Below are 13,018 nucleotides of genomic sequence, written 5' to 3'. Positions count from 1 at the left end.
TCAACTTGCTATGGATCGGAAACCTTCTCATTGTGAAATGACATCAATTCTTCTCTCTGATTTATATGGCCAGATTCTGTCTCAAGAAAATATAGCAAAAGGATTTGACACATTATTAAAGAGTCTTTCTGATTTAGTATTAGATACTCCAGATGCTCCAACAGTAAGTTAAATTACATAGTTACAGAAAAGCAATTTATATATTATAAGTTATCATTTTTTTTCATTAGAATAACTATTTACATTTTGCATTATTGAACACAGCATGAATTCACTTAATGAATCAATTAGTAAATTCCTTTTACATTTTCTAATATTGTATTGTTCCTTTTAATTTTTATTTTGCTATTAATTTCCACAAAAATTTTTAAATGAGAATAAAGTTGAAATTGGAAACAATTCAAAAGCATATTTCAAATCAAAATTACCAAAATTTTTGAAGATACAATTTTTTTTTCTATTTAACACTTTTCTAATAGTAAGTTATAATTGAAATAGTTTAGAATGTGAACATTTTGTATTTTATTTTGCTATACAAAAAATAGCATAAATTTCCAGCCAACTTAACAATTTAGAAAAATCAGAATTACTTACAAATTACTTACAAATTACATAAAACACTTACTAAAGATTGGAGCAAAGAATTAGAATATGAAAACATCTTACTAACTTACTATAAATTAATGTTTTAGCTATTTTCAAAGCCTTCTTCAGGTTACTTGAATAAAGATTTTTGTATGTAGAAAATCTATTATATCTTTTTTAAAAAGAACTTTTGTACTTTTGTTTAATTTTCTAAAAACAAAAATTTTTGTAGTGAAGACCTTTTTTTTTCTATTTTTTAAATAGCATTAAACTTTTATCTAAAGAAATCTGCATAAATTTTGAAAATATTTTTAAATCATGTGAAATTTATTCAAAATAGTTGAACTTATGAATTGTATTAATTCATTGCATTTTTATATTATTATTTATCAGTTCATTTTATTATTTATATGACAAACAAAAATGTAATAATGCTGTCAAATATTTCTGTAGAAAGACAATCACACATTAAGACTTTAATTAGTTAATTTATTAGTTACTATTATCAGATAACAAAGGGTTAAATAATAAATTATAAAATATTTTTGAAGAAAGAGGATAGCATTATGTATTTTCTATTAATACATACAGTCGACCCCCCTATAACGTACGTTCCTATAACGAGTAAACTATAAATACACTATATGTAGAGTGAATTATTTTATCACTGAGTAGGCTGAAGCATTTTGCTATCACAGCATGTTGCTTTGGCAAAATGCATTTGATAGATGACTTATAATTATAAGATAAAGTGTAAGAATTAAAATAATCTTTTCTTGATTTAAGTATTGTTTGAATGGTTTAACCATCATTGAAATTGGAAAAGGCTGAAAGTTTTTCTTGTATTTTTTATGTTTTTAAATTAAAGTAATTTCCAATCATTGAATAGCTTTTTAAACTTTTATCATTTTCATTATTTTGTATTTGTTATTTTATCATATGATGTTGTCTAGAGAGTTTGTATATATTATATTATTCAATAAAACATAAAAATAATATAGAGAAAAAATGATAATAGTTGACATTATACAAATCTCTTATTCAGATAGCTAAATTATTATTAAGATAAATAGAAATTAGATGGAATTACATAGTTACAGAAAAGCAATTTATATATTATAAGTTATCATTTTTTTTCATTAGAATAACTATTTACATTTTGCATTATTGAACACAGCATGAATTCACTTAATGAATCAATTAGTAAATTCCTTTTACATTTTCTAATATTGTATTGTTCCTTTTAATTTTTATTTTGCTATTAATTTCCACAAAAATTTTTAAATGAGAATAAAGTTGAAATTGGAAACAATTCAAAAGCATATTTCAAATCAAAATTACCAAAATTTTTGAAGATACAATTTTTTTTTCTATTTAACACTTTTCTAATAGTAAGTTATAATTGAAATAGTTTAGAATGTGAACATTTTGTATTTTATTTTGCTATACAAAAAATAGCATAAATTTCCAGCCAACTTAACAATTTAGAAAAATCAGAATTACTTACAAATTACTTACAAATTACATAAAACACTTACTAAAGATTGGAGCAAAGAATTAGAATATGAAAACATCTTACTAACTTACTATAAATTAATGTTTTAGCTATTTTCAAAGCCTTCTTCAGGTTACTTGAATAAAGATTTTTGTATGTAGAAAATCTATTATATCTTTTTTAAAAAGAACTTTTGTACTTTTGTTTAATTTTCTAAAAACAAAAATTTTTGTAGTGAAGACCTTTTTTTTTCTATTTTTTAAATAGCATTAAACTTTTATCTAAAGAAATCTGCATAAATTTTGAAAATATTTTTAAATCATGTGAAATTTATTCAAAATAGTTGAACTTATGAATTGTATTAATTCATTGCATTTTTATATTATTATTTATCAGTTCATTTTATTATTTATATGACAAACAAAAATGTAATAATGCTGTCAAATATTTCTGTAGAAAGACAATCACACATTAAGACTTTAATTAGTTAATTTATTAGTTACTATTATCAGATAACAAAGGGTTAAATAATAAATTATAAAATATTTTTGAAGAAAGAGGATAGCATTATGTATTTTCTATTAATACATACAGTCGACCCCCCTATAACGTACGTTCCTATAACGACAATTCCTATAACGTAGCGAAAAAATTGTAGAAACTTTCGTATAACGTACCTCCTATAACGTCGTTTCGCGAGAAGATTGATAGAGTCTGGACCAATAGTGGATGAGCAGCCGAACTACTTACCTCCGACCCTGCGCCACGCTACGGAGCGGCTAAATTGAGTTNTATTGCCAAAGGAAACACCTTGTAGTTTGTTGGAGAGATCCCAGAACTGATAGTCTCCAGACTTTGCCATATTAGATTATGTTGGTGGAACAGATCTCCCATCCAAACTCTTGAAATGTGGACTTTGTAGGATTTACTGTGTGTGGGCACGTATTGTCATATTGGAGGATTACCTAATAGTGATTTCTGTCAAATGGCCTAAGTTAGACATTATTAGATATTACAGTTGCTGACAATAGAGATTAGCTGTGATTATCCTATTCCTTGGAAGAAGTTTGAAATATACGTCATCACAATTTTAACAGATGGAGAGCATTCTGTTGAAAGTGCAGTTTGACCCTGGGTTGAGGTGTTGTCTTCTCAGGGTTTATCTATTGTTTCCTTTTCTTCAAACTGGTGTAAAGACACTTTTTCTCATCTCCTGTGATATATTGATTTTGAGCATGGCAATTCATGGGAAAGAGAGATGCTGAGACAGTGCATATATTATCTACTCATGAATTGCTGAGATACTGAAATTCATGAGTAGATAATATAATATTTACCAATCTATTTCTAAAATGTAGTTAATTTTTAAAAAAGCAAATTGTTTACTAAACTAACTATTTTTATTAGGTTCTTGGAAATTTTATAGCACGTGCTGTTGCTGATGATTGTCTTCCACCGAAATTCGTTCAAGGTTATAAAGGAAAAGTTGAATGTGAACATGCCAGGTAATTGAAAAAGTCAAAGCAATAAGTGAATACTTTTTTTTATATAGATATTTGTGATCATTACATTGGCACTGTGACAGCTAAGTCGGCAATGCCCAAGTCAGGACTGACACCACCTGTGACTAGGTGCATAGGAACCTTCTGAATAATTATCATGTAAGCAGTCGCGTATGAGGGAATGAATGGGCCCGGGACAGAGGAGGGAGTCAAGAGAGAGCATGCCAGGAATAATGCACTCCACTGTGCATTTAACCATAAAAACAACAAATATTTATTTTTTAAGAAACTAAAAATTACAAAGAAAAATAGAGAGAGGGAGAGTCTAAAACTTTCTGCACGCCTATATGAGTGTGTGTTTACAACTGCATATGCTGGTTGTTAAATATCTGGATCTGTAATGTTCGACAATTGCTTGGACATCCTGAAGAGGGAAAGGCTTGGTTATAATGAGTCTTGAATCCAAAAGTCCGGAATATGTAATAGCCACAACAATTGTTTGTAGCTCAGAGTAGCTAAGGTCTGGTGGAGATGACAGGAAATCAGGAAGGTCAGTGCAGGGATGAGCACACACTTCAAAAATAGGCAGTGAATGCTCCAACTTTCTTTTCCCTCTATTATTATTTGGGATTATTTTCCCTGTTATTTTGATGCCCAAATTTGATAAGGTTATGGAAGGAACTGGTGGTTAGTCCAGTTCCCAATTTTTGTGAGACTTCCTTCGATGAGTAGTTTTTATCAGAATGTGTCACCCATGAAGGAATTGTTATCAGTGGGAAAATCTTGTGAATTTCCTTCATTAAATTTATTAATTTGGTCTTAAATATATTCTCTTTTTTTTTTTTTAAATAAAAATTAAATAATTAGGATTGTCGAAATTACAAAAATACTAGCCTGAGTTCTCCCATATTTATATAAATGCGAAATGGTTTGTTATTCAGGGAAGTGACTGTATTTTATGGCATATAAGACGCACTCCCATTTAGCTTAGAATATTAGGAAATAATATTTAGTGTATTTAATTTAATCCAAACTTTGCCTTTTGGAACCTGCCCTAATTCTTTTTTTACTGTACTCTGATTTAAGAAAGTAAAATTAGAATGCACATTTTTATTTGTCAGAGAAAAAAGAGGCATTTAAAAGAAGTCATTGTAATTAAAGTTTACCATTAAAATATTTAACATGCAAAATCTGCTTATCTATAGCAAATAATAATAATACTAATGTTGTGTAATTAAACATGCTATTTTTATTCAAGAGTTGGGCTAGGTAGAGATTAACTGTAACTCACTGAAAATCATTTGGGGAATTTAATAGTCTACAGAATATCATAACTTAACCTATATACACAGGACAGTATTTAAGAAATTTTTTTCCATTTTTCTCTTCTATTAATATAGCTACCAATTTGGCTATTAATGAGGACTTATCATATGACAGTTAAAAAGTTGATCAGATTAGAACTTCTTTATTCTTTAATTAATTAATTTAATTAATTAACTCAAAAATGTACATTTTTAAAGAATAAAAAAGTTCTAATCTGGTCACCTTTGTGATATGATAAGTCCTCATTAATAGCCAAATTGGCAGTTGTATTGGTAGAAGAGAAAAATATACTATAAAAAGCTTCAATCCTTTGATTAAGTAAAATAAACTTTTTTCCTTCTTTTATGCCACAAAATATGATAACTAATTGTATAATGGTAGATTATTTGTTTATATATATACATATACAAAATTAAATTAGTTGATATTTATATAATAATAAAATTTTGATAATTTATATAAAGTTACCAAAAATTGACATAACTCATTTATACATTGAAATAAATTTGTTTTCAGAGCTGCTTTAGAACATGCAGATACTTTACTTAGCATGAAACATGGATTGGTTCGTTTGGATAATGTTTGGGGTGTAGGTGGTGGAATGCGTCCAGTGAAATATCTAATTCGACAGGTAATTTTAAAATTTCATAGTGTTGTTTTATGTATAATAATTATGTGAAAAGTGATAAAATTTATATTTGATTTAAAAGAATATTTTAGACATTTAACCTATCCCATGTTAAAATTTTTCTCCATTGCATGTCACACCATGTTGAATTTTTGTCAATGTTAAGCTTAACGAAAATTATGAAAAAATAATCATGGCTATTGTATCATCCAAAATTATTTTTTTTTATTTTGCACAAACAAAATAGATATATTAATAAATGTAAAAACAAATTATATTTTGGAAGTTAGTTTTAATATAAAAATTATAACGACTAGTGACATCTAGTTTCAAAAATGTTCCAATGCTGAAATGAGATATCTCGGGTCCACCGGTCAAGGTCATTAGGTTGCAACCTCAGATATGTCAAGAATACCAGAATATAGGTTAAAAAGCATCTTTTAAAAAATTTTAAAATATAAATTTTTTAAATGATTAAAATGTGTTTGGTATTTATATATTTTTTTCATTAAAGATAGTTAATACTATATGTATTTACTTAATTACGAGATCTAGATATACCTTATGGTACAAAATACAGATACTTAGAGTAATAAAGAGAGAATTCTAATATCAATTCAATATACAATATCATATTTCAATGAACTTTTAGAAAGGTACTTTTAGACAGAACTTTTAGAAAGATACACAAGCTTAAAATAATATCTCATAAGTATAAACTGATGCTTTTACAGTTGTTGACTTTTGTTTCCAATCTTGTAACAGAATTATGAGGACAACAATTTAGTTTTAATTACTCAACTTCAATTTGTTATATTCTTTTGAGATTTTAGATACATAATAATAAACACAAAATAATGTTAAAATCATTAATGTTTGATGTTAATTAAGACTTTTTACACTGTTTTTGAAATTAACTGCATTTTTAAATGTAACATAATTATAAGAACATTATATTTTTGGAAAAGTTTGCATCATTTAATATTTAGTTGCACCCCCTTTCATTTAAATAACATCAAACACACTATCGGGCATAGTTTGAATTGATTTTTGCAATTGTTTCACTTCAGTATTTTCTGAAGCATCCATAATTGCTAATTTTAACTGGTTTACTTGAGAATAATGCTTGTTTTGACTATAAACTATTTTTGTTATTCTACTCTATAAATTTTCTGTTGGGCTAAAAGATCTGGACATCTAGAAGGCCAGTCTAATACACTTTTTATGTTTTCATTAATAAACCAGTTCTTAGTTGATTTTGATGCTTGGAGTGGAGCATTCTTGTTGAAATATTCAATTATTTTCACCAATTAAAGGTCCAAATGCAATTAAATTATTTTTTAACATTTTGATATTTTGAAGAATCCATTTTTTTCATCAAAAATGGCAATATCAGTTTTCCTATTGAATCCAAAAACATACCAAACCATTACAGTACCACCTCCTAACTGATACTTATTCTAATTTTGGCTTACTTTTTCACATCATGCCAATAATATCCATAATTATCTGGTCCATTTAAATTTTACTTTTTTTTTAATCAGAAAACAACTGTTTCCTACTCCTTGGTCCATCTCATGACAGATTTATCCCATTGAAGTCTTTGTTGCTTGTGAACATGTGTCAAATTAGGTATCACTTTCATTTTGCTGTATTTTATACATTGTTGTTGTAATCATGAATACATCATCATATTATCTGAGGGACACAGATTTTGGTAAATTAGCAGCTACCTGTCATAATAGATAGCTGCTAATTTACTTGTTGTGTAGTGAGGAAAAACCTTTTGTTTATATCTGTCACTTAATTTTTTCTTCCATCCACTTCTCTTCATTTTCCGTACTTTTCTTGTTTTGCCTATATATTGGCCACAGCAGTTTTAGAATGATTAATTATTGTAGCTATTTTTCTGAAACTTTCCAGTATTTCTCGTACTTCATATATATTTCAAATTTCAGCCTATGAAAGTTCATTATTTTTCAGCATTGTGTTCTTAGTGCTCAAAACTGTTGAACTGTTAAGATTTCAAAAGTTTAAAATGATTTGCTGTTATAATACTGGGTGTGATGTAATAACCTTCCATTCAATTTTTCATTAAAATATATTTACATTTGTAGAGTATTATTACTGTAAACTATTTATCATTTGCACTGAGACAAACAACAATTAACTGGGATTTTAAAAAACCTAAATAACTAAAAAAGCAATTTTTAAACAGTATATACAGTACAATAGATGAAACAGGAAGCTTCCTATCCATAAGACTATACTAGCACTATCCGTAATACTAGCACTGCCTATTAGTTTCAAAAAGTGCATCACAATATAGAGGAACCATCCCTATTGATCACAATATAGAGGAATCTACATGTTTGTACTATCTTGTAAGAAGTTTATTTACTTATTTATTTGCAAGATGATGTAGATTAGGCAAAATGAGCCTCCTAAAATAACAATAAAATTGCCCCAAAACAAAACAGAAGTAAAAACCCCAAAATATAACAACACAACTGTAACAGAAAAACAAATTATAATACACATGGAGCTTGATTACAATATTGTTTGTATTTACAGTAGTCAAGATATAATAGGTCCTCTGTTTTTAACAAGAGTTGATAAATCAAAGATGATTCTCTGGGATAGTAAGTCTATAAAAATTCAATTATAGTAGTGTTCAGTATGAATTTTTGATAACTGCTCCATAGTGAAATCCCCATTAAAAGGAATAAAAAAAATACAAAAAATTAAACAAGTAATTCAAAAGCTAAAAAGTATGTACTTGTATATGTATAAAAATAGTAGTTAAGATACAAACTTGGTTATTGCATAGTTCCATGATATAAAAAATACTTCTTACAATATTTCTTAAAAGTAAGAATGCCTTGCAATAAATGATGTTCAATGGACCTAGCAGTCTTAGTTGAATGTATAAAATTGATTGACATGTAATACTTAATCTAGTTAAATGGGTGTATCTATTGCAAGGCTTAGCACAAGTTTTCAGTATGCTTTAAGTATATAAGTCTAAAATTCTGTTTAATTCTAGAGTTAAAGCAGAGTTTAAAACATTTTGATAAAAGAATAAGTGAATAAAATAACACCATATTTATTAATTTAAAAATAAAAAATTTATTTAGTGTTTTTTCTTATTTGTCAGAAATATATTTAATTTCTAACACTACTTGTATTATCTTTAATTTAATCTATTGCTTTAATATTTATAATGTAACTATAGTAATTTAAAATCTACATTTTTAATATCTCTTTGCTAATTTGAAAAAATTATTTAAAAAATATAATTTGTGTGTTTGTAACATATGCACTATAAAAATAAATTTAACTTATTATATTTAGATATCTTTGAATGAATTAAATCTTGGTCGTCAAAAGCCAAAATTGGTTGTGACAGTAATTCAACTTGCTATGGATCGGAAACCTTCTCATTGTGAAATGACATCAATTCTTCTCTCTGATTTATATGGCCAGATTCTGTCTCAAGAAAATATAGCAAAAGGATTTGACACATTATTAAAGAGTCTTTCTGATTTAGTATTAGATACTCCAGATGCTCCAACAGTAAGTTAAACACNGGTTAATTTTATAGAAGAAAACCTTTCGAACAGCCTTAGTCCGTAAAGTTCCCACCTATCGGGCTGCGATTGGCTCATGTATTTAATCGTTCCTACAACGTAATTTTCGGTTAGCGTGGAACGTATCTAAGCGTTATAGGGGGGTCTACTGTACTGTAATTATAATTTTATTTATTATTCTTTACATCTTGTTTTTCAATATTTACATTTTTAATATTTTTATATTCATGTTTAAGACCTAGTTATTTAATTTCTAGGGAAGCTGTGAATTTGAGTCCATTGTTCCTGAATTAACTGAAGAAGAATTTGAAAGAAATATTGATCCAATTTTGCAAGAATACTTTGAAAATGGTGATACCCAGGAAGTAATGGTAATCTTACTTTTAAAATAACTGAAATAGAAAAAAATGAATAAAAGATATATCAAAAATAAAAAATTTCACAAAAGTATTTGTTTAAACACTTGTGGGGAACTGTTGTATATTTTGTTGTATCCTCTATAAGTCAAGCTAGCATACTTGGTCACCAGTTACTCTAATATCAAGTTAAAACTGATCAAATTATTCTTTCTCACATACAGAAAAACATAACAAATGCATTTTGGATTGAAGTTTATATTATCCCTCTTTGACATCTTCCTGAACATTAAAAATATCGTTAATTAAAATAAAATAATATCGTATAAAAAGAAACTCACTTAAAATACACTTACTTGCACTACACTCCTAATTCACAATACTGTAGATGATAAAGTACAAGTTTAATAAATACATTAAAAGATTTACTAAAAACATTCTGAATTAGATTTAAATATAAATAATTACATAAGAAATACACAAAAAGATGTAAAACTGTTATAAATGTTCTATTGCAAGGCTTAGCACAAGTTTTCAGTATGCTTTAAGTATATAAGTCTAAAATTCTGTTTAATTCTAGAGTTAAAGCAGAGTTTAAAACATTTTGATAAAAGAATAAGTGAATAAAATAACACCATATTTATTAATTTAAAAATAAAAAATTTATTTAGTGTTTTTTCTTATTTGTCAGAAATATATTTAATTTCTAACACTACTTGTATTATCTTTAATTTAATCTATTGCTTTAATATTTATAATGTAACTATAGTAATTTAAAATCTACATTTTTAATATCTCTTTGCTAATTTGAAAAAATTATTTAAAAAATATAATTTGTGTGTTTGTAACATATGCACTATAAAAATAAATTTAACTTATTATATTTAGATATCTTTGAATGAATTAAATCTTGGTCGTCAAAAGCCAAAATTGGTTGTGACAGTAATTCAACTTGCTATGGATCGGAAACCTTCTCATTGTGAAATGACATCAATTCTTCTCTCTGATTTATATGGCCAGATTCTGTCTCAAGAAAATATAGCAAAAGGATTTGACACATTATTAAAGAGTCTTTCTGATTTAGTATTAGATACTCCAGATGCTCCAACAGTAAGTTAAACACATGTATTAATATATATAATAATTTAATGAATAATTTATTAAATTGCCATGATTGTTAAATATGTATTTTATTCATAGATAACATATAGGCTGTCTTGTTATTTTATATGTTGCATTTTATTTAGTTTATATTTAAAGAATTAGTACTTGGTGTCAGTTTATATGATTTTAGATTTGATGACTGATTGACATTAATTTTATGGAGAGAATTCAGTCAAATTTTTTTTATGTAAACAGGTCATAACACATTTTTATTAACAACTTATTGTGATATGAATCTATTTTACTAAGTTGTAATTATTACAAAACAGAACATTTTATACTTACATAAAAAAGAAACTCCGTACAATAAAGTATACAAATTATAAAAATTAGACCTGAATTGAGTAATTCACACTTTTTTACAGTAAAATTTCATTATGAGGATTATAATGTTTTATCTAAATTTTTGGATTCTGAAAAATATTGAAGTTTATTTTAGAAAATTCTAGAAGAAATGAATAAAAACAATAAAATGTGAGATTAATAATTTATATAAAACAATTAGTAACACTTATATTTCTTGTACAAATATTTTTTAAGGTTAAGTGCATTTTTACAGCAGAAACAGATGTTTTTGCAAATCTGTCTTTATTTTTTCAGGCTTAATTATGAATCTGTGTTGAAATTGAAAATTTATATATCCTATTGAAATTATTTTTAATATTTTCTACTTTGTATTTTCTTATCCAGACGACCCATATACAGTGGTACCTCAGGATACGAAATTAATCCATTTTGACACTGAGATCATATCATGAAAATGTCGTAAGGTGAATCATTTTTCCCCATACGATTACATGTAAAACCAAATAATTCGTTCCAACACGAAAAACACACTCAAATTAAAGATAAGTAATACATTAAAAAAAAAAAAACTATAGTAAGGAAAACACTGAAAAATGCGTTTTGTAGTTGTAAATGTATAAATAATCGTAATAGAATAATAATTGATTTTTAAAAAAATGTAGGTTTATTTGCACTTTATCTTTGAGGATAGAGGACGGTGGAGATGTAAATTGGTGGCAGAAGACAGGGAGAAGTGAAATGATACTAAAACTTAACTTACATAACATAATGTAACAATAACTTAAAAATAACTTAGAAAAGATTTTAAAAAATTAGTGTTGTTTTATTTTATTTTTTTATTTTTATTTTTATCCACTGCTTGTTGCTTTCTTTCCTTCACTTCTATTAGCACTTTCACTGGATATAGGTTGCTTGGTAAAATATCTATCCAAAGAGGTTTGGCTTTGCCTACTTTTTAAAATATTTCTAAAATGACTTAGGCAAATGTCATTACTCCGAGCAGCAATGCGGCCATTGTGAACCTTTTCACGGTGTTTCTTTTCAATAAAATCAGTCACTTTCTGATAATAGCTCAAGATTTCCTTTATCGAGCGAGATCCTCCCACGACGAAGCAAACACGTGGACTGAGACCAATGAACAGAAGTGAATAAAAAATGGTGCTGCGAACTAATGTAACGTCGTATGGTGAGTTTTTGTTCGTATCGTGGAGCAAAAATATGTTCGAATTTCATGTCATATCCTGAAAATTTTGTATGCTGGGGCGTTCGTGTCCTGAGGTACCACTGTATATGTATATATGTATTGGGTTGTAACATAAGTTTGTAGCATATTTGCACTAGTTTACTTTCAGTTAATCATTCTATTGCATAGTCTCCTTCACTATTTTCAGCCTCTTATTGTTCAGACAGTTTTTCAGTTCCTTTGTAGTAGAACTGAAGTGTTTTGGAGAGAAAGAAGTTAAAGCTCTGTTATTGCCAAAGGAAACACCTTGTAGTTTGTTGGAGAGATCCCAGAACTGATAGTCTCCAGACTTTGCCATATTAGATTATGTTGGTGGAACAGATCTCCCATCCAAACTCTTGAAATGTGGACTTTGTAGGATTTACTGTGTGTGGGCACGTATTGTCATATTGGAGGATTACCTAATAGTGATTTCTGTCAAATGGCCTAAGTTAGACATTATTAGATATTACAGTTGCTGACAATAGAGATTAGCTGTGATTATCCTATTCCTTGGAAGAAGTTTGAAATATACGTCATCACAATTTTAACAGATGGAGAGCATTCTGTTGAAAGTGCAGTTTGACCCTGGGTTGAGGTGTTGTCTTCTCAGGGTTTATCTATTGTTTCCTTTTCTTCAAACTGGTGTAAAGACACTTTTTCTCATCTCCTGTGATATATTGATTTTGAGCATGGCAATTCATGGGAAAGAGAGATGCTGAGACAGTGCATATATTATCTACTCATGAATTGCTGAGATACTGAAATTCATGAGTAGATAATATAATATTTACCAATCTATTTCTAAAATGTAGTTAATTTTTAAAAAAGCAAATTGTTTACT

General features: G+C 27.4%; 1 protein-coding gene across 1 annotated transcript in view; it reads left to right on the top strand.

The window, feature by feature from the left end:
• Positions 1 to 13,018, top strand: part of LOC111625882 (programmed cell death protein 4-like) — a 56,533-nt gene that overhangs the window by 25,701 nt on the left and 17,814 nt on the right. The window contains exons 3-4 of the mRNA XM_023369131.1: positions 9,384 to 9,497; positions 10,371 to 10,592. Coding sequence (XP_023224899.1) covers positions 9,384 to 9,497; positions 10,371 to 10,592 — 336 coding nt within the window. The remainder of the gene's footprint in view (positions 1 to 9,383; positions 9,498 to 10,370; positions 10,593 to 13,018) is intronic.

Source organism: Centruroides sculpturatus, unplaced genomic scaffold, assembly GCF_000671375.1.
Source record: "Centruroides sculpturatus isolate CEXI.00-Female unplaced genomic scaffold, Cexi_2.0 scaffold333, whole genome shotgun sequence".
NCBI lineage: Eukaryota > Metazoa > Arthropoda > Arachnida > Scorpiones > Buthidae > Centruroides > Centruroides sculpturatus.
The sequence above is the reverse complement of the archived record's forward strand: the minus strand, read 5'-3'. Positions and strand labels throughout refer to the sequence as shown.